This window comes from Pieris rapae, chromosome 12 (assembly GCF_905147795.1).
Source record: "Pieris rapae chromosome 12, ilPieRapa1.1, whole genome shotgun sequence".
NCBI lineage: Eukaryota > Metazoa > Arthropoda > Insecta > Lepidoptera > Pieridae > Pieris > Pieris rapae.
Genome location: NC_059520.1, coordinates 6,152,223 through 6,175,573, shown reverse-complemented (window position 1 = coordinate 6,175,573; position 23,351 = coordinate 6,152,223). Strand labels below are relative to the sequence as shown.

General features: G+C 33.9%; 1 protein-coding gene and 1 non-coding gene across 4 annotated transcripts; both read left to right on the top strand.

Annotated features, from left to right (window-relative positions):
• The first annotated feature begins 871 nt into the window (after positions 1-871).
• On the top strand, positions 872-16,074 carry LOC111002868 (sodium-dependent phosphate transporter 1-A). 2 transcript variants are annotated; one of them, XM_022273134.2, is made up of 11 exons: positions 872-988; positions 1,988-2,460; positions 2,780-2,887; positions 3,445-3,582; positions 7,340-7,522; positions 8,550-8,705; positions 9,276-9,754; positions 10,027-10,256; positions 11,285-11,470; positions 12,737-12,883; positions 14,722-16,074. In XM_022273134.2, exons 2-11 carry the CDS (start codon positions 2,268-2,270, stop codon positions 14,810-14,812), a joined length of 1,911 nt encoding a protein of 636 aa, XP_022128826.1. In that variant the 5' UTR covers positions 872-988; positions 1,988-2,267; the 3' UTR covers positions 14,813-16,074. The 2 variants fall into 2 exon arrangements, 1 of the variants encoding a protein (XP_022128826.1); XR_006750545.1 differs by lacking the exon at positions 14,722-16,074 and having other exon boundaries at positions 10,027-10,251; positions 12,737-12,872.
• Positions 16,075-18,226: 2,152 nt separating this feature from the next.
• On the top strand, positions 18,227-21,318 carry LOC111002080. 2 transcript variants are annotated; one of them, XR_006750553.1, is made up of 6 exons: positions 18,227-18,312; positions 18,619-18,864; positions 18,953-19,017; positions 19,098-19,154; positions 19,573-19,700; positions 20,957-21,318. It is a non-coding gene; the product is annotated as an uncharacterized LOC111002080 (transcript). The 2 variants fall into 2 exon arrangements; XR_006750554.1 differs by lacking the exon at positions 18,619-18,864.
• The last annotated feature ends 2,033 nt before the right edge of the window (positions 21,319-23,351 follow it).

The window sequence follows — 23,351 nt, the reverse complement described above, 5'->3', positions numbered from 1 at the left end:
CAAAATTAAGAATAATTAAACTACCCATGCTAAACAAATATATAGATGGAGTTAATAATAATATAAAAACAGCATTGAATCGCGGTGGATCGATGTGGCGCAGTAGTCCACCTAAACACAAATTGTTTATGTAAAATATTTACTAAGTTTTTAAAACTCGCATAAAGTATGATTTTAATCTGAAAAATAATAGTGTTTACTCAAATAGTAATAGTATTTTTTTGTTATTCATATGATTTTTTATATTGAGTAAAAGAAAGACTTTGCAGAATTGAATTTGGTAGATATAACCGAAAAACCTTTTGGTTTTTCTAATGTATGTAAATACGTAAGTTAATAAAAAAAATATCAATTTTGACGCAATTAAAGAACCCCATCAATAACATAAATCAATTAAATAAATAATTTATTTCCTATATAATTGAAATCATATAAACAGTTTAAATAATAAAAATTACAAATTTGATATTTTATAAGTGTTTATGCACATTTCAAAATGTGTGTACGATGAGTACCTACTTGATAAACTACAATCCCTAATTTTGTATAATATAATAATAGAGGAACAACAAAACAACATATAGAGACACTAATTTCTAAGGATATTAGCTTATTTAAACTTTCTATTAAAACAGCTAAATTACAAGGACGTTTGAGATCGTAGTTATTAAACCATGACGCAGGTCTGAAGACGCTATTGCTGCAAACTGAATTGTACCTATTGATGTCAATACTAAGTACACTTTGAGGATAATAAGACTTACGTACTCCACTGTTATAGGACTGTTTCTATAGGGTTTGCAAACAGCCGCGCCTTTGGTTCCTTTAATAAAAGCCGATAGGGGTTTTTTAGAGGGGTGATACTCGCGCATGCTCCATTCAAACGGCTCAAAACCTCGGCTCGGTGCGTGTTCAGTACAGCTGAGCGGCTATAAGTGCAAAAAAAGATATTGAGTACAAGGAGAATAATATTCTTCAATTTTAAAAAGTAAGTAGTTAATTATTGTTTATAAATATTTCAATGTAAAAATCGTAAGTGCGTAATTACCATTGTTTGGTTGATTTTTGTCTTATACATAATATGACATAATTGGCATGGTGTAAATGTTTTATAGTCTAGTCTATAAATGGAATTTTAGGTGAATGTGATTGAATTTTCAATCTTTTTTGCACAGTTTCGTCATAAAAATTTAATCGATATTATTTCGTGCCATGTGGAAGCCTATTTGCAATGGCATGAGGTTAGGAAAACTTATAGATATCAATCCACTTTAAATACGTTACATTTAATGTATTTAATTAATCATTACATTAATTATTTAGTTTTTTTGTTACTATAGACCACAGTTGTATTCTTTAATACGCATAGAGTTACGTTTGTCTGCTGTTTTTTATTTATTAAATGCTTCGTGAGTTTCGTAATATTCAAAATTTAAATAATGGCGAACAAACCCGGGAGTAATCTTATTTAATTCTCGTTAGGCCGTGGAATTTAATAACAAACGTGCATCAAACGAAGCAAATTAATTAATTGCCGCAATTATGTTGCCTTTTGTAGAGCATTCTTTTGTCAGTACGTTACCTAGATCATTATTTAATAAACTATGAATCTATCTAAGAAATAGTATTTCACTCTTAAAATAGGTATAATGCGTGATTCTATCTGAAAAGATAAATCTATCAATAGATCTATAGGATGTCTTACCCTTGAACTAGTTGTCTATGTATAGGTAAACTCTAATTAGTTATTAAGCTGCGGCATGTTAATTTAAGCCATTAATAGATTTTAAGATTGCAATGTCTACGTAGTCCCGTGAGCATAATTTTTCTATTTTAGTCAATTAGTCAGACTTTCTGCTTTCTCAATTTCCTGACACATATCGCTCTTCTTCACAATGTTTTTCCGATACGTGAATTGCTGTAACCGGGTCTACAACCTCAGAGTCGTTAACCTCTTGGCCAGTAATGTTCTGTTTATATTTTTCAGAAATGAAGCCTTTAAAAGAACCGCAATATTTTCCAAGATTTTCTAAGACATTTACGTTGTGACGCACACCACTTAAAAACTAAATTTGAAGAATATAGACAGGAAAGATCGTAAGGTTAAGAATGTTAAAGATTTTTAAATTTTGTAATAAAAGTTGGAAGTCAATAATTTTTTAATTGTTAATATTTAAATAAGTGCAAGTAGCAGTGTGTCACTGTGAGCTAATTTCTGCCTTTTAACGATGATTTTGTTAAAAAGTTAGAAAAAAAGAATTGTAGAAATGGAACCATATTCCGATGATTTATTATGGCTTGTGGTGTGTGGGTTTATCGTGGCGTTCATATTAGCGTTTGGTATTGGCGCCAACGATGTGGCTAACTCGTTTGGTACCAGTGTTGGCTCCAAGGTTCTAACGTTGACACAGGCATGCATCCTTGCAACAATATTCGAAATCGCTGGAGCTGTTTTAATAGGTATGTGTTTGACTAAAAAGTATTAAAAAAAAAAAATTCTTTAATTTTCATAAATACATACACTAGTTAAAATGTTTTCTATTCTTGTGCCCCTTACAATATTATTATTTTTGGTGTGACATATCTCAATTTATATATGCGCTGTTAATCTTCATTTAGAAAATAATATCTTTCGAAGTGTGGTTCACGTACGACTAATTAGGTCATAAAACCGAACACGAAAGACTATAACATACACATTCCCCGATTTAATAACGTCTGAATGATATCATAAGTGTGTCATCTCTGGTCTATGGATTTATTTTTGTTAATGTTTTAGGCTATAAAGTATCAGATACGATGAGAAAGGGCATTCTGGATGTGTCACTTTATGCTGACGGCGGAGAGAGGTTGTTGGCTGCTGGGTGCCTCGCTGCCCTAATTGCAGGTAAATATATACGACAAACAGAATACCTAAGTAATAATAATATAACTTGAAGTAGAACTAGTGGACGTCTTCAAAATTTCTCTTAAATAATTATGCAGCTCACAATTTTAGCTACGCTAATGTTTTGTCTAATAATTCTGGAGCATGGAACAAATCAGTCGTGCAGATGGCGCTGCAGTCGATACTTTCAAACTTTGTTTAATATTGTTATCGCTTGAAATACTATGCAGAATTTCGGGTCCGCTAGTTAAATATATATAAACAAGTCCTCCGCCTTGTTTCTCCGTATTGTTCGCGGTAAACAATATTTATAATGAAGGTCTAAGGATATATTAATAAGATAGGAGCAGTGGGTAGTAATAGAAAACCACTTATACTAAAATAGGTATTAAATATTTTGCGACTAGCGTGTCTCGCGGTTAATAAATAACAACAATACTCTTAGTTAATTTAGAAAGGTTAAATTATATATTATAAACCCTTTGCATATTAATTTAGGCATCTCAGTGACGACAGCTATGCTATAACCATTGATAACACGCCGCTTTAATGTTTAGGCGCAGCCTGGCTCATTGTTGCTACGGCTCTTCGCCTGCCCGTGTCTGGGACACACTCTGTGGTGGGTGCTACTGTCGGTTTTACTCTGACGGCTAAGGGCCCAATTGGAGTGCGATGGTCTACGCTCGGTGCTATAGGTATGTATCTGAAGCGCGTGAGTAAGGGCTCAAACCCACTAGCCGGTTTTAACACGGCCCGGTTTTTTGCGGTAGAAACCGTCCGAGCTTGCACACAAGACGGTTTGTACACGACCCGGTTACACACTGCCATACTCCACTGCGCACCGGACGTAGATGTGGCAAGCACCGTGCCCGGTTGGTTGGTGGTTGAGCGCCGGCGTCGCGTCGTGTGGTTAGCGTCATAGTGTCCCATACAAGACTGTTGACCGGACGTAGACCCGGTTTTTGGCCAAGCTCCGGCGAAAAGCCGCCTCGTGGGCTTGACCCGTAAAGAAACGGCAACGGATTTTTGGTTTATAAATAATTTATTTAAATGAACAGAGTATTAGTACTTAATAAAGATCTAAACAATTATCGTCTTAATATCTATTTCTTCTCGTATTTATACATTGAAATTACTTACTAAGTATTGGTCGTTGCTAACCCACGCCCTAAATTTGGTTTCGTGTTAGCAAAGAATGTATCTATAGGGTTGGTACTCTTAACTCGTGCGCATATCATTACAACTGCTTACAAATGTCAAACGAACAAAACGTTTCGTCTTACGTTTTACCTTCTCACACCCAGGGGCTTGAGAAAGACTCACTTCTTAACACGTTCGCTGACAGTGAGCACTTACCCTTGAAACCACATTACGGCAGTAGAATTTTCCATACTAAATGACAAACGTTCCACGACGTAGTGTGATGGTGGCCATATATGTGCCTGTCAAAACTCGATACTACGTCGATGGACGTGAACGTTTCTCGACGTTGTGTCATGTTGGACATGTGTTTTCCTGCCCAAATGTGACACTACGTCGACAGATGTGAACGTCTTGCGACGTTGTGTCATGTTGTACATGTTTTTTCCTGCCCAAATGTGACACTACGTCGACAGACGTGAACGTCTTGCGACGTTGTGTCATGTTGGACATGTGTTTTCCTGCCCCAATGTGACACTACGTCGACAGACGAGGACGTCTCTCGACGTTGTGTCATGTTGGACATGTGTTTCTTTGCTCGAATGCGACACTACGTCGACAGACGTGAACGTCTTGCGATGTAGTTTCATGTTGGACATATGTTCGTCTGCTTAAATCCGACACTACGTCGAAAGATTTCAAGCCTTTTAAGAGAAGGGACACATATTTGTGAAACAATCATCTATTCTCAAAAACAAATCTCCATGAAATCTACTAAAATTGAGTTATAAAAAAACTAACTTTCATAATTAATCAACGTAAAAAATAAACAAAACCTTAGCTATTATCACATAAAATGGCAATTATACTTGTTTCACTACGATAAAAAAATCGACAAATCGTCTGAAACTTATTTAAAACTAAAAGTAAATTAACAAACAGCTATATATTTCTTAAAGGAAAATAAATCACATATCCTAAGTGGAGTAAAGTCTATAAACTTTTTAATACTTATTTATGAATTGAGATCAACAGTCGTAGTTACTAACAGTCCTTGCAAAACCTCTCTCGTTAATAAAATCACAAAAAAAGGAACGTAAATCTACAAAATGTGCAATAATTCAGACAAGGGTCTCTTGTTCTTCCCGTTCAAGGAGTTGGTGATAATCTTGGAAACATTCAGGACATAGCGCAGGAAGTCCCGGGCAACCAATGCACCTGTAGCTGGTTTCAACTCTCTTCTTGTTCTTAGAACACATTTTACACATCAGAAATGAGTATTTTTATATACATATACTTTATTCTTCCTTACTCAAACATGTTCACCTTTTTTTAATTTCCTGTCCACCACATCTTTTGGATTATCTTTTCTGTTGACACGAAGAGTACCGTTTGTGTGTGTTTTCAAATCTAGCAGTTTTTGAGAAAGAGTGACTGAATTATAATAATTATCCATAAAAAGATCATGACCTTTCAATAAAAATGGTCTCATCAATCGCATTACCAACCGTTCAAGTTTTTTACCCATTGCACCCGTGAATTGGGTGTTTTCGTCTTTTCCACTGTACATTATTATGTTCAGAACGTAACCATCAGCTGTTGCCAAGATGTAGAATTTAATGCCATATCTTGCCTTTTTGGACTTAATGTACTGCCGAAACTGAAGTCGACCTCGATATAATAGCAAGGACTCATCTAAACTAAGCTCTTTATCGAGTTCATATATATTTCTAAAATTCAGAGTCAACATGTCAGTAAATTTGTTAATCTTTTCTGCCCCCTTTGCACCCAGCTCTGAACAACACATACACTGAAGTATTTGCTCATAACGCCGACAAGACATTGTATATGAGAACACCGGGTGATAATATAGTGGGTCATCATATGTAAATAGTTTCTGTTGTTTAGGAATGCGAATATGTCCATGTAGTAATGAAAGTCCAAGAAATTTTTTCATCTCTGCAACGGTAGTATGGCGAAAATTTTGAGACCTTGAGTATCGGGTTGATGGTTTGTTCGAATTACACAAAGCTGTACCATAATTATTAGTACACTGGACCAGATACTCGATTAACTCTTTGGGAAAAACATGATCGAAAATTTGTTCAACCCTTGTCTGAGAGCTAACGTCAAATTGTATGCCAGGTGAATCGGTATCAAATTCAAAAACAGGAATATCATCTATTGTATGAGTCCATGGCTGTTCCTCTGGTACAGGAGATCTTTGCCGGTTCAGCCCTGGTGCTGGATCTATATTATTATTATGCTGAGACTGAGATGTAAGAAGGGGTGGCGAGTTGTCTATTGATTCTTAAATTGGTTCCACATGTTCGGTAGATCTATCGTCCCGCTCAAAATCCGAACTTCTATTTGAGATATCAGACTTACTTGAATCCGATGAAGCGACAGGGCCTCCAGACGTGCGTTGACGAGGTCTGAATGAAAATATTTCTTCTGATGAACTAGAGGCGCCAGCTTCGTCTATATGCTGTGGTTCATAGTTCATGTCAGAGCCATAATCCCCATCATTGTCCTCGAAAGGATCCTGATCCCGTTCAGATTCTGAATTTGATGACAGATCGTCGAACAAGCGTATTTTTGGACGTTTTTTGGAATTTTTTGCCGACATCTAAAATAATAAAATGTTCATTGGGAGCTAAATCTCAAATTTGTTTCTATTTCAAGTTTATATTATGATAAAATATAGTAATATTACATTGCCCAATGCTAGGATTGCATTGCTTTCAATCAATAGGTACACGTGATTCACTAAAAAGACATAGCTTGTAAATGCACCATAACCATGGCATTTTAAAAGACAAAAATGCACAAAATGTCAGTTTTTCAAAATTTACTAGATTTAGATTTTAAAAGCTGCCCTCGCCGCAGAGTCAATTCAGATTAGGGTAAAAACTGCCTTCATTGGGGAAGGCGAGGTCATTCCAGTGAGCTTCCGTCCTGCCTTTATTCGATTGACCACCACGGGACGGCCCATAGCCAAGGTCCAGGCGTCGCAGGAGACGGGTTTGTGCTAGTTTCGGTACAATGCCCATTCCGTCCGAGCTCCTCAAATCAGCCCGAGCTGAGCTGTCCAGGCCCATTAGGCCAATAGCGAGATTCCATTTTTGGAAAAGAGGCTAATCATCATTCCCACATCAGTGGGTCACGCCTCTCGCCTTTGTCGTTTGATTGTTTCTCGAGCTTTTTGTTTAGCAAGTAAAAAGACAGGTCAGCTTTATAATTTGAATTTAGGAATGAAAAATTTTTTATCTCGTAAAGCATGTAAAGAAAATAGTATTGATATGATTTCAGTGCTGTCCTGGTTTATTTCCCCCGTGTTGAGTGGTGCGGTATCAGCGGTTTTATTCTGGCTGGTACGTAGGTTCATTCTCCGAGCATCTCAGCCCTTAACAACTGGATTAAAAGCTCTCCCGTTCTTCTACGGAGCCACTGTCGCTGTTAATGTGTTGAGTGTTGTACACGATGGGCCGAAACGTAAGTATTTATATGCAATATTTACCATAAGTAATGACGTTTCATTGTATGATAATAATAATAGATTTTATTAAGTCTGAAATGCCTTCATCAAACCATCAAACAACTTGTATGTAGTCAAACATTAAAAATAGTTCCCAATGATTTTCACATGCCACATTCCCGTTTTGGTTTACGCTTTTGTGCGAAAAGAAAGAAAACATCGTAGATAGTAAATATGTTTGGCAAAAGACGCGGCGCGGGCGCAACCCCCTACTGCACTTACCTTTTGATTACTCACTCGATTTACTTAAACATAAACTGGTACATAAACTTACGAATAAAGAAGTTAGATATTATTAAGTGATATATTAATTACTAATATAAAACCTATGGCATTAGGTCAATAGAGATTTCTTATGTATGAGGGACAAATTGGGAAAGCAGGGATATATTATCAATATTAAATATAGAACAGTAAGCTGTTACAGAATATTAACATTGTCGATCCTTATTCATTCCCAAGGTTCAGGAGTACCTTCCGAATTCGGTCTGTAAAAACAAACCTAGGAATTCAGGCATCTCTCATTCAAATTCTTGGCGAACAAGAGTTCAAACTATACAAATTCAGATCCTGATATATTCCGGAGTGGATTGATCAATTTAAATAAGGTTTCGCTTATCAGGTTGTTAAGGGAATAAGTATTTATAAATACTACGAAATAATACACATTTTTTTTATTTTTTTTAAATTAACTTTCACCCTAATTCTTAGTTTTACAATAGATAGGCTGTGTCTAACACTGTGTATGTCACTGAACCGCTCTTAACGGGCGAAACCGATTTGAATGATTTTTTTGTATGCGTGTTATAGGCGTGCCCTGGATAGCAGCACTAGTGAATCTATACTAATGGGCAGATAGCACTGCGGTCGGTACTTTCATACTTTGTTTAAAATCTTAATCCCTTGAAATATCAGGCTAGTATATATATAAGTATATATAATTACTCTAGTCCATAGTTATGATTTATCTGTTATTTATTTCAGTTTTGGCGATGGATAAGATTCCAATGTGGTTGGCTCTGGCAGGTTCTATAGCTCTTGGTGCAGTGATTGCAGTCTGTGTTAGACTATTCTTAGTGCCATACTTTCGCAGAAAGCTTATTCCCAAACCAGTTAATTTTGTACTTGGCGTGTCTAATGGTATGTATTATATTATTATCTAATAACAATCCTGTTAAATAATCTTTTTCATTGGTTATTTATATATAAAAGACAATCAAAGAAATGAAGGTATATGATATAAAAATGACAGATTAAAGATATATTTTCTATTGTGACTACTGATAGATTTTTGAATTTACGACATTTCGGTGTTGCCGAGTGAGGGTTGCACATAGAAAGGCCGTTGGTGCACAGGCGTGGACCGAACCTACAAATTACCACCTCATGACAGTCCCAAAGCCAACAGTGCTCTTTTTTATTTTTTCTTATTTAAATATAAAAAATATACTTTAAATATTATGTCAATTATTAAATCACACTCACTCACACACTCACACACACCCTCTGCGACGACTTTCGTAGCACAAGACACTGACCTCTGAAACGGAAAGCAAGAAATAGATCTGCAGGTCTCCGAGTACTAGGCCGACTCATGATAGCTTCCTTCTCCGCCCGATATTGGCCCCTGTGGTCAATCACTCCACCATTTCAATCGAACAATTTTTCACTATTATGAAATGCCATTACTCACGTATCGTAAACTCGTAGAAACAACCCCAGCAAACACGCCAACAAACTGTGGTAAAGGCGTTCCCCAGCGTCCGACGTCATTACTCTCTGAAGACGGGAAGGTTCTAGAAGCAATAGCCGAGAGCGCCGAAATGGTGACCCTAAGCGATGCGGACAAATGTTCCCTCGGTGTCAGAGAAATGAACGTCAGAAACGCTCTATTAGCAACGATGGACGACTGCAGTATTCTCTCCCGAAGCCTTAGCCCGCCTGATAAGTCCCGCTTGCAATTGATAGACGCAGACCCTCAGATAAATACCCTCAAATATATCGATGAGACTCTGAGCTGCTGTAAGAGTCTGGACTCTACTCAGCTGGTGGGGATGGGTGAGAGCTACGACTCGAAGAATGGATTTATGGACTCGTGTGATACAATAGCGAGGGCTGAATTTGGAAGGATGTCTGCGGTACGGGCCATGTCTTGTGCCGTTGAATTTGATACTCCGAAGATTGATAGGGTAAATATTATGCGTAATTCTAACTGTATATATTTTTTGGTTTCCCTCTGACCCAGAAACCGTAATTAATAAAAACCAAATATAATTTATTTCTATAAATCTAGTCAAATTAAATGGCAAAAATATTTTTTTCAAATTCACATTTACTACCAGTTCTCAAATCAACGCTATTGAACAGACGAGACCAGGCAATAAATAATGATTCATTCAAATCGTCATTTTACGCATAGATATAAGTATGCAGCATCTAACAATTACGTATGCTATGCTAGGGGGTCATACTACAAGTCCCCGAAGGCGGCAGCGCCTGGAGCATAGAGTGCGAGGGCAGGGGGCTCCCAGCCATAACACCAAACTCCAGTGCAGCGCCCTTGCTCCGAGCCACTACTCCACCACCGGTCGTCCCACCTCCAGCCCCACCGGATACCTTGAGGCTGTTCTCATTCCTTCAAGTGCTCACGGCTACCTTTGGCGCCTTCGCTCACGGTGGTAATGATGTAAGGTAAAATTTTTCCAATATTTTTAATGTAGTGAAATTAATTCTAGAGCAGTTGGCTTTAGCATGCGATTCTCTTACCTGAGGTCGTAGGTTCGATCCCCGGCTGTGCACCAATGAAGTTTCCTTCTAACGGTGAAGGAAAAACATCTGAGGAAACCGACATGTGTTAGACTCAAAAAGTCGACGACGTGTGCACTTGAGGCTGATCACCTACTTGCCTATTAAATTTAAAAATGATCATGTAACAGATTCAGAAAGCCAAGACCTAAAAAGGTTGTAGCGCCATTGATTTATTTAGTTTAAATTAATTATATCTAATCTGTCATGATTATTTACTGTATTACACATTTTATTAAGAATCTATGCCAAATTGGTTTTGCGAATCTGTTTATGAATGAAACATAGATACTAATAAAATGGTTTCTGAAAATCTTTGTGACTTATTACAAGGGGTCTGTTAATATTTATATACAATTGCTTGTATGTAATATTGGAAAGTGACAAACTTATTACACTTATATAGAGACTAGAAATATGGGATCTAAAAAACTACTGAACTTTTCCCTAAGTAAAAGGACATCGTAAATGGATATATTAAATGTATAGTATCATGTTTTTAAAGCCTTATTTAGGCGTATTTTCCTTACATATGTACCTACTCATATTCGAATACATTTAATATAGCAAATAACTTACTTTTTAGGCAATACAATTAAGATTAATTACAGATATTTTTATATACTTAATTAGGTTTTCATGTAATAAATAGTGTTTTAGTTCACATAAAAAGTTTATGAACTTTAATCTTTTTTAAATCTCGTTTTTTTCTGATTGTACAACGTATTTGAGATAGCTCTTTAAAACTTAAGACCACTCAACATAACACAAATTCCATAAAGAACTTTCTAGTTTAGGTTTGTGGCCGACTGGAATAGGCTTCCGGAAAGTTATTTTCTCCAAAATATGCGCGCATCAGCTTATTAAGCTGCTAGTGTGTTTATATACATAATAATAATATACTGTTGTTACAGCAACGCTATAGGACCATTAGTGGCTCTATGGTTGTTGTATTCAGAGGGAGGTGCGCATGCGCGTGCTGAAACGCCCCTTGCGATATTAGTATTTGGGGGCATTGGTATCGCCCTTGGCTTGTGGCTTTGGGGTCGAAGGGTCATACAGACGGTTGGGGAGGATCTTACCAGCATAACACCTGATACGTAAGTAATTTTTTTTAGTTATTTCATATTATTCCAATTTATAGATTACAAATTTAAGACATCAAAAATCAGTGACTTTTTCATACAATATACATTTGTGAAACGTACGTGCATTTCTTAAATTTATTAATAGGCCTCTTTTACTAAAGAAGAGTATCCGTTTTCCCAATAAAGAATGATTAACTTTAGATAGTCTAGTACGGGGAAATTTGCAGCCTAAATACTGGTAGATATTGTAATTCTTATTAATATGTATATCGAAATATTATGTACACTTGTTTCTGATTAACACTCATACATGGCCTGATAAATGTTGTTGAAAGTTTTTGTATGAGTTAAAGTGGTTTCGAGTATGGTTTAGATTGTACTGGACTCATGTCGGGTCCGCAATCAAATGCAGTACTGGTGCCTTTAGGTATTTGGTTTTAGTGTTTCCTGATGACACATCATATTAGCTGACATGCTGATTGTGATTACATCATTATATAATTATTTTCGTCATCATAATGACAGAAATAAAAAAAAGAAGTTATAGCAACTAGAATCAATGCGTGACCTCGATAATAGGTGCTGCGCTTTCTGACATCTTGTGTTCGTCTTGTCTCAACAGATGGCCCCAAATCAACAAGAATGTATACTAATAAAGAAAACGAAATGAACTTAAAGATAAATAACATGAGAAGTGATTGATAACAATAATAGGTAAAGCAAGCTTAAGAAAATTTACAAAATACAAAAAAGAAATTATTAAGCGTCTAAGCGAAAAATAATTATTGTCAGTTATGTAATAATTTTTCATTTTTTAAACGTAATAGTTTGACTATTAACAGTTACCCAACCCAAAAAAAAGGAAAACAAACAATAAATGATAGAGAGAAGTAATTTAACAAATAACATATGTAAATATATAATTTATTGCCATGAAGCACGCAGAAAGCCTTTTAAAGGCATCATCAATGTGGCACTTGTAATCAAGACAGGCAGCATTGTGCGAATATTTGACGAGGCAATGTACTCGTAGCTTTTCCGCCTAGTCAACATCTCCATGTTTTTTTCTTCTTTAGTATAGTTAGATTAATATGACATGATTGTGTAGGCCTTTATACAGAACAAAAATAAAAATAAATAAATATATAAATGTTTATTTATACAATACAGTCAATATAACAAATGTCACAAAATTTTCTTGCTGTTTCTGTTCTTTGATTAATGTGGAATAAAACTTAAGAATAATGATATAAAAACTTCATAAACTCATGATTACAGGGGGTTTACAATAGAGCTGGGTGCTGCGTTAACAGTTCTAGTAGCCAGTAAGGCTGGCCTCCCAGTATCAACTACTCACTGCAAGGTCGGTTCAGTAGTCTGCGTGGGATACTTCTCGGAGAAGTCTGTTGATTGGAGCTTATTCAGGTATGTCGCTAATTTATTCATTATTTTGCTTCGTTCCACTAACAACAATGATAATGACGTCGTCTCGCACGAGTATTGTAACAAAGGACTTTCTATGTCAATATTTTCGTTCAACACTGGCTCGGTAAAGGAAAATATTGTGTTGAAACCAGCATGCCATAGGCACAAAGAAGTTGACGGCGTGTCAAGAAGAGTAGAGGGCTGATCATCTATTTGTCTAATAAAAAAAGTAAAAGCCGACGCAAGAAATATAGAAATCGGAGGCCCAAATGGTTGTACTAACACTATTTTTTTAAAACTGAAAGTATTATTGCATATCGCAAAAATGCATTGATTATATTATTTTATTCGAACTATACTCTGTAACATACAAAGTTCAATGTAGTTCTCTAGATATCCGAAACCCTGATGTCGCAACCTTTGGATAGCGCCGTAAAAACGTTAAGCCGGTTGCAGACCGAAAACTAAGCTACGCCAAGGCTAAAGTAAGCTATGCCAAGCAAGCTAGGCTAAGCTAAGCTAGAAATAAATAGCGTGCACACCAACAGCTAAGCCAAAGCTCAGTCAGTGTTGCATAGTTCAATTAGACAGACGTCGCTCGCCATGAATATAATGGATGAATAAAGTTCCGAATTCCGATGATGAATACGTAACACATAGAAAAAGAAGATCATTACTGACTTATCATTATTTAAGAATAAGACGTTCCAGATTTGGATATGTCAACACTATCAATCTCGGCACACAAGTGGAGAGTTTAGAACTTTATATTATGAGTTTTAGGGGGAGGGGTTTAGCTTAGTTCGTGTAGCTGAGCATCGGCATACACAACTTAGCTTCGTATATTTTAGTTAGCTCACATAGATAAGTTCGCATAGTTTGCGGTCTGCACACAAGTATGGAAAACTGCGTCAGCTATACGAGCTAAGCTAAACTAACTAAGCTTAGCTCTTGGTGTGCAACCCGTATTAGTATCGCCAATCGCTAGCGGAAATTACTGTTCCTGAGATAAGCGCGTCCATACAAACGAACTTTATAATATTAGATAGACACGCGAGGAACAAAACAATTTAGGAACTGAAAATTTTACTGGATGATACTAAATGTATAACAAGAGTTACAGTTATAGTAAGATTATTTAAATCAACGTCAATTCATAGAGGACGATTCAGTTCAAAAAATGATTTTTTTAATAATACCTTTTTATTTGTATTCGCTATTTCCCCGTCTAGAGACTAACCATTGTATTGAATGTCATTTCTTTAGAAATGAAAAATCTCATTTGTTCTTGAATAAGCAATTTGTTTATATTGTGAAGTCTTATAAAATATCTTATTGCACAAAAATTCTTTTGCCTGTTTTTGTCTATATGTTTTCTCTGTGTTAAAAAGACATAGATTATTTTTTTTATCAACAAGTGTTATAAGTGATCAAAAAATTTTAAAACATTCACATGTATCTTATATATTATATAACGTAATATATACATATATATCATTCACGAATCACGTCACTGTAGGCTATCGCATTATACTTTTTAATAGTCTATTTTTATTTTAAACGCGAAAGTGCGTTTCTAAGTTCCCACCTAGACTGCGGAGTATATCATTTTGAGTAGAAAAAAATATTAAGCATAATAAGTAAAGTTACATCAGAACTTTGAATACCAATGTGTACATGCCCCATGTACATATTTGCATCGTATTCTATGCCTGTTTAAAACCATTTTACCGTATATCGAACTATTATTCTCCGTGTGAGTTAATCGCTGAGCATAAATAAATATTCTTCATATCTCATTAATCGTAATGCGTGTTGAAATGTCCATTGTGTTTCAGGAACATAATATTCGCGTGGGTGGTGACGGTACCCGCCGTGGCGGCGATTGCGTCGCTCTCCATGCTTGCCCTCGAAGCATTTGTTGTTTAAAACATTTTAAACACGTGTAATAAAAACCCTGTAACTGGAATTTTAATAAAACTGACATATTGTAAACTTGATATTGAAAACAACTTGTATGTGGTTTTATTCATGTATAATTTTAACTGGGTTCGTTATGATATGTTGAAACAGAATAGAATGAAACATATGAAACTAAAAGGCTATTTTTTTAGTACACATCGGTTTGGCGAGTGTTTTAAACACGTGTCCGGGTTTCGTATGAAGATATAACAGGCGAAGAAGTTTTCATACAAATATTATACGCGATATATATTTGAAAAATATTGTAAACGATACTAACATTTAAGCTACTGATTTGATTTATCAAAACTATTTATTCAATTATTAAAAAAGTTCCATATAAGAGGGTTTTTACTACACACACAATTAATTCAATAGTATCTTTTATATTATTATTTCAACAGCAGCAATAAGTCAATTTGTAAGAATATTGATATTGGCGAGTAACAATTTTCAAACACCTTTTATTAAACGTGATTATGTTAAGTACCCATCGCTCTTATTAATTAATTAATAATGTCGCTAAAAATATTAGATTATTAAAATGTTACAACTCTTTAAATAGATACATACAGATTTGTTTTGAGCTTGCAATGGCCTTCTCTTGTGACAAGAGAGTATATAATCCTATTTTAAACTCATACAAAAATTAAAATTACCATTACGGTGTTAATCCTTCATCGTTGTGGGTAATAGAAGAGAAGATAATTAAATAACAAAACTTTCAAGTTAGTTCAGTGTTGCAAAATTTATATGCTCGCTTTATTAACAATATAGAAATAATTGAAATATTTCTCAGAGATTTAAAAAACACGTTCATGCTTGTGTTGGAAACCATTACCAGCCCATATCAATATTGCGATGTTAGAAATTCCTGTAGCAACCCTTAGTAATCTTTAAAACGCAGCTTTATAAATTCAATTATGTAATCAATTTAAGTATTTTTAAGGCATTGTATTTGATATTACATGTCCGTAGATTGATTAATACTACACTTAATTAATAAAAGATTTCCGAACACAACGGTTTTTCAAGTTGTTAGCAGCGTCGTGCTTATTATATTCGAAAATCTATAGACAAGGATTTTAATTAAATTTGGAAATGAAAACTTGACTCTATTTATAAAAAACAAAAATACGTGAAATGTATCTATATAAAAACTGACATTGAACTACACTTATAAAGCTTATTTCATATATGTATTTTCGTAAATAAAATTATATATTTTATTTACGAAATAAAATATATCATTATTTAATTAGTAAATTAATCATTAAATTAATTGAATTTAATTTTGTAGAAATTCTACAAAAATTTACTGATTAATTTTTAAATTATAAAGGACCGGACGCGGTTTTTGTCATATGGTAACTCAATATTTTTCGTTAACAATGATAATAATTGTGTTGAATGAATGTTTAAAATAGGCAGACGCTGTTAAAAATATTTCATTTGTTCTACTTCAGATTAAGTTTTATTTTATTTTTTCACGCTCCATATTACATACCCCGGACCAAAATTATATAAAATAATTAATTTTTATACTTTAAACTTTCTGATGCTTTACTTCGAATTCTATATAATTTGTGAGTTTAATTGCCTACTATGTAGTTGACAATTGTTGAATAAAAAAATTAAGCATGATTTTGTTTTATTTGCGATGTAGTAAAATAAGAAATAAACATTTGCAAAAAATAAAATTCCGCTCTCAAAAAGTTGTCATCAATTTTCGAAAATTATTTTTGGTTATCGTATTCCTAAAGATATCAATTATGAGTCAAAACATTAATTCAAAGACAAATCATTGTTAGTGTTCTACGACGGTTTTTTGTCCTAATTAATGTGTTCCATACGAGAAGACTCACTAATTCCCAACAATCAATTGTATGAACATTAATTTTAAGCATACATTCCTGTGTCATAAACAGTAGACAACATTGTAGGGCTCTGAAATAAGAGGCCCGCATCGGGTAGCCATCGAATTCCTGTGTTCTAAATATGCAAACCATAGCAACAAAGTACATTATCTTAAGTATCGTGAAATGTAAACAAGAAATGCATCTTGACTTAAGAATTCGATCACGTATATACTTATAATTCTTGAGAATAAGTTGGTGGATTATTATTTCGTTGCTTAGTTACCAAAGATTCAAGAAAGTAATGAGTGACCGATGGATCTGATGATGATGATAATATCATACATATGCATGGGTTTTTTTAAGCATACTTTAGTACCTACTTCAAAACATGCTTATAATTCTAAGAAGTAGGTACATAATTTTTTTACCATTTTAATAAAAACTATATACAATAATGAAACTGCGATTGCATTGGTTCTTTGATGATTTTTTTATAGGCAAGCAGGTGATCAGCCTTCTGTGTCAGTTATATGTTCGATTTTTGGGTCTTAACATTCCTGTTTCACAATTCACATGCTTCTTGATTTGGGAACTGGCAGTAAATGTAAAATTAGAATCATTTAATATTTATTTTTTTGACGTTCATAAGTGTACAATATGTTACCTATATGAATAAATAAATTTTGACTTTTTACCTAAAACGTACAATCAAAATTTTCATTGATTAATAAGAATTACGACTTCAGGGTTAAGAGTCTTCATGCATAATCTTCTCAGCCAATTCTTCCTTTAAATATTCGTCATTCTTACAAAAGAATTTGTATGAATAATTTAAATAGAGAGGTTAAAACAAAGAATAAGACTGTTACGACTTATCACCCCGAAATTGATCAGGTTAGATTCTAATTTTACATTTACTGTCAGTTCTCAAATCAAGTGCGTACAACGGAGGAGAAGAACTGGCAATAAACTCTCCACCACTCTTTTTAATCGCCAAGTTTTTTTTTTACACAATTCTTGTAAGGAGCTGCAACCATTATACCATGTTCCATATGATCTCATCTTGAGTAATAAAGAATAATAAAATAAATTAAAAACAAAGATTTGTCCTCTATCAGCAGGAGGCACGCACTTACATACTCGTGAGAACAACACGCAAATACGTCACCGGCTATATTAAAACAAATTTGTTCTTCTGATAAATAAAACTATTATATATATATATATAATAGTTTTATTTATTTATATATATATATATATATATATAACATTATTTTTTATATTTTGTGATTCGTAACTTTTAAGCCAACTAACATTTTATTAATACTTTACAAAAGTGTTTGTTTTTCTTTGAATACTTATTATTTGTCCTAAATGAAACCATTGTCATTTTGAGTCAAACAATTAATGTTCACTTTAGCTATCACTCAATGAAGCGTTATTTAAGTAGAGCCAGGCAATTTTTTAGCGTACGCCTAAAGATTGACCTTCATCTCAACTGAAATCTCAAATGTATTGAGGATTTCGTTTCTTGTACACTTGTTTTGTGTTAATCGCAATTTGAGTTTTGGTCTGCTTCAGGGAATTACTAATTTTAGTTTAATTAAGGTAAGACAACTGAATTTTTGGCAGATTTTGTTTATTAAATGATTAACGATTGGCTACTTCCCTAACATCTTTTTAAACACTTCTGCATAAACTTCCCTACCGCATCCTATCCTGCTCAATCTAGACTTTTGTAACTCCTGTATTTCTATTTCTTTTATATTGCTTCTCAATTCATGAATCCGTGAGATTAGCCTTTTAGTTTGTTTGATTTGTATATTTTTATTATTTTGATAAAGGTTCTATATTTTTTAAATAAGATTTGGTTATGCACTTCTTGCATTTTAACCCATCATATGTCTTTTTTAGTTTTTTTCCTTACAAAGGTTGCCTAGAAGAGATCGCTTGTTATCCCTTATAATTTGTGGGGACTGGGGACAGCTGCCGAATTGTGCAATTGACGAATCGTGCGGCAGTTGTCTCCGCGCCCCGTTGCTTGTTAGACGGGTGATCAATAACATAATATAAGTAAATAACAGGCATTTATATTATATATTACAATTGCGCGTTCGATTTAATCCTGGCCCACGAGGAGGCGACACAATATATTTTTATGTATGTATTGTGTTATTTGTTTTTGTAACGAAGTGTGAATAAATAAATTTTGATTGTTACTTTATTAATGTCTAACTTTAATTTTTAGATATATTTATTAATTCTGCGATTATGGATAAACAACATCTCTATGATGGGAGAGACGTCAAAGAGGTAATTTTTGCGCCCTATATATTTAGGAACAATACTTTTTCTTTTAGATTTAAATAAAACGGTATTGGTGTTTTTTTTAGGATATTACCATGGCTACAAATCAACTACAATTTGTGGAGACCAAGCCTTCCTTTATGGTAATTAACTTATCAATTATACCTACAATTTAATATTTTCATATTATTTTATAAGGGTTTCACATGATTGTAATTTCTTTCATATATTCGTTTATACAGATTATTGAAATTGAATGTACATTGATAACAATATATGTAACTTATCAAACAAACCGTTATTATTCGAATTAAACCCGTATTGAAATGTTAATTAATACTATATTACCCAAGACTCGTCTTATCCTATATATATTTTTATTTACTATGTAGTATATAAATAAATATATATTAAGAGAGTCCATGGGCGGCGGTATCACTTAACATCAGGTAAGCCTCCTGGCCGTTTGCCCCCTGTTCTATAAAAAACATAGTATATATATATCCTTCAAGTTTATTACCTTATAGTAAAATATCTCTACAAGTTTCTTGTGTGCTTCAGGCAAACCTGCTCGGCCCAGAAACTTCCACAATAACATGTCCCCATTGTGGTAGTACTGTGAAGACCAGGATTCGTTATACAACTACTTCAAGGACACATATAGCTGCTGCGATTTGTTCATTAATATGGTATTATTCTCTTTATATTTATTATATAATATTTTCAGTCACAAATGGATTTGAAGGAAAATCTGGCTTTTATATGACTATGTATAAACATCATTTAATACACGTTAGTATATTTTTTGACATAATTTATGAAACTCTATATCTAACATTTAACTAAGATTTAAATTTCCTTTTTTTATAAAAACAGAAATACATTTTTAAATTATTAAATATTGTATGTCAAAGCGTCTTAAATTTGTCTCATTTAAGACAAAAAAACCAATACATGAAATGAAAATTCAGATAGAAAAAATATTTACATCGAGTAAGAAATAAAAATCTGTTTCTTGAACGTTGCCATCGATTATTCTATTTGATCTTAGAAAAGTCATACCAAGATGATTTTTTTAATTAAATCTTTTTTTTTATCATGTCATAATATCGGCAGGTATTAGGTATTAGGCAGTTAAAATTAAAGCCCGTTTATTTTCGATCTTTTCAAATGTTAACAATATACTTAGATTTAAATTTGTTATATACATTATCTTTTCTTCGTACTTGTTACCCAACTGTCTTCTCAAGGCCTTCTCCAGCTTTTTCCAACTTTCCCTATTCACAGCTTTCTTTCTCCATTCGCTTTCTGATTCCATACATTCTATCCACCTTTTTTCTTGGGTGTCCTATACTCCTTGTTCACATTGGTCCTTTCAATGTAGTTGGCTAATTTTTATTAATGCATCTTGCTATGTGCCCCGCCAATTCTCACTTCCGTTTTCGGGCATAATGTACGTCTAATGCTTTTGTTTTTCGTCGTATAGTTTCAATAACTTGGCATTACTAAATTACTTTTACATAAATTACAGCATCTCAATAAAATGTCGCTATATACATACTTAGTGTGTAAAATTTACGGAATAGAATTGAATGGTCACTTTTGTCAATCATACTACTTAACTGGAGCCACGTAGTAAAGGCTGTCGCAACATGTATGTGGCGGTTGGTAGGCCACATAGCGCGCATGGACAAGAACCGAGACCCGGGCAGAACAAAATACCACTCGGCCGCCTACCAACAAGGTGACGTCATCGCCGAGGAGGTTGGCTCCAAGTGTACGCAGATAGGATAGTCCAGGGTGTATTGGAGTGAAACAGCAGAGACATACGTCCAGAAATCGACCAAAAAAAAGCTTTTGATGATAACTAAAATAAAACAGGCGATGTTTCGGGCACCAAATACCTTTTATTATCTAATCTTTTGTCATTATATCTATTTTACAGTTGTTGCTGTTGCATCCCGTATTGTTCAAGCTCAGCAAAGAACACGGATCACTACTGCCCTAATTGCTTCAAATACCTTGGCACTTACGAAAAATAGTGACTAAGTTAAGAGATTACCTATGTCAAAAGAATTAAATTTGTGCCCGAAACGTAACATACGATATTTACTGCATCTTTCTTATTGTACTAATATTATATAGATATTGAAATGTAATTAATGATTACTAACGTAAAACTGTCTTTCTTTTTTTGGGTATACATATATTCTTAGCTAATGTGTTAGTTACATTAACTAAGAATATATACCCAACTTTCTACATACACAAAGGTATATGTTCATTAAAGTAAAACGTGGATCCTTTCGTTATCTTTTATTCACTCAAATAAACTAAAATGCACTCTACACAGATAAGAACGCGTTTAAACGACACATTTTTTAAATAATTCGTATTAGTCACGGATATTGTACTGTACTACACTGTGCTATATTGATTGGATTTTAAATCTAAAAATTATATAACGTTTAGACAATATCGACGATAAAAATGTTGTACCCCAGTATTTGAAGAAAAAAATCAAAAAGTGTTTTTTTACATGTTGTTCTGTTGTATGAGTGTAGAAGATAAAATAAAATTTGCAAACCTGGCTAAAGAATCCTATCCTATCCGCATTGGTTGAAAGATATTATAAGGAAACCTTATTTAGCATTCCAACGGATATGAACAACTTTTATGGCGCAATACGTTGCAGTCCTTAATTCCAAGATTTTTTTTGGATTTCTCCAGGGACGTGGAGTAATAAAGATAAGCGAGGCATAATAAAGCGACTCTTATTACTGATATAATATTCCTTGTTTAGATTTGGAGTTACAGCATCATAATGATAATGATTTTTTCGGCTAATGATAACAATATAAACAGCACAAGAGTGAAACTTATCACTTTATTTGGTATTTTTAAACTAAACTTTACGTACATTTTGTATGACCCGTAACGGAGCGTTGACGTTCAAGTTTCAAGTGTACTTAGTTACCTAAATGAATAGTAACTTTGAGTTTGAGTTTAAGACACTTACTTATTAATTTATTTTTAAATTAAAGTAGCCTAAGGCTTTTTATAGCCTGTAGAGAACCTACAGAGTATTTAATAATCTATACTCTACAGGCTATAAAAAGCCTTTTAGTACTTGGAATTGATTTGAGAGTGCATGAATAAGCTTACAAACGTGAAATATATTTTTTTTGTAAAATCGCCTTTTTGTTCAGATTGCTAAATTGAGCATCCCGGGTTTTCAGTTTTTGTACCCCGCGGTACCATGTTTGCGACATCTGTTCTACGGTTTTATGGAATTAATTTAAGTTCATTTGATTTAATTGTACTTTAAGCGTATTTTTACAGACTTCTTTGCTGCTGCTGTGCACCGTATCTCATGGAATCAACAAGATACACCGATTATTTCTGTTCATCTTACCACGCATTTCTTGGTAGCTAAGAAAAGTAGCTACATTATATGTATTCGTAACTACGATGGCAATCTCCTAATATGCTGTAAAATATATTGTTTTAAAATGTCAAAAAAATCTTTTTTGCTATTTGCTTACTGCCATTCCTGGAATATGCTCGAAAGTGCTCCTCAAAGGGGACAACACAAGTAACTAAGCTTGTAGCCCCTTAAATATAGTACATATTTGTCTGTTTTATTTATTATGATTATCTTCAAATATTACTTTCTGGAAGCTCCATGGGGCGGATGTCTAAGTTTTCACAAAGTCTGCCTATAAGCCATAGAGAAATGGCTACATGGCGAGTTGCTGCAAGGATTCGATAGCGTTATTGGAAAATAGAATTCCACTTGTAGATTAGATTATTTTAAAATGTGGAATGTAACCATTGTGTTCGTAATATTACTATATTATATTTATAAACGATTACATATTATTGCGAGTTATTAACGTGTCGCCTTATATTAACAATCCTTACAAGGTAAAACCCAATGGTCAATTAATGATCCGACTGTCAATTATTATAGTAATTTATACACAGTTTTTTCTCTTTTCCATCCACAGATGGAAGACTAGAGAGACACCTACTTGGAAGACTAGAGAGAACGTGATAGTTTTTTTTCTTTTAAGGAAATATTTATACAGAAACAACACTTTACTATATAGTCGAAACGGTTTAACGTGTGTTGTAACTAATAATTTGCCAGGATCAATCTTTGTTTTAGTTGTTTACATGGCAGCATCTTGATGCTAGCACAATTTATTCGTAAAAGCCAAGGTTATTAATTTCGTTAAAAAAAATGGATTTGACGTAAGTCAAATATCAATTACGCTATAATATAAAATAATAATTCGCGCATATGTAAAACCAACGGCACGTCGAAATATTTTCAA

Excerpts from the sequence above, each read along its gene's own strand:
- LOC111002868 (XM_022273134.2), top strand. The coding sequence starts at position 2,268 with ATGGAACCATATTCCGATGATTTATTATGGCTTGTGGTGTGTGGGTTT. Across the intron at positions 2,888-3,444 it reads CCTCGCTGCCCTAATTGCAG|GCGCAGCCTGGCTCATTGTT; the intron begins GTAAATATATAC and ends TTTAATGTTTAG. Across the intron at positions 3,583-7,339 it reads GTCTACGCTCGGTGCTATAG|TGCTGTCCTGGTTTATTTCC; the intron begins GTATGTATCTGA and ends ATATGATTTCAG.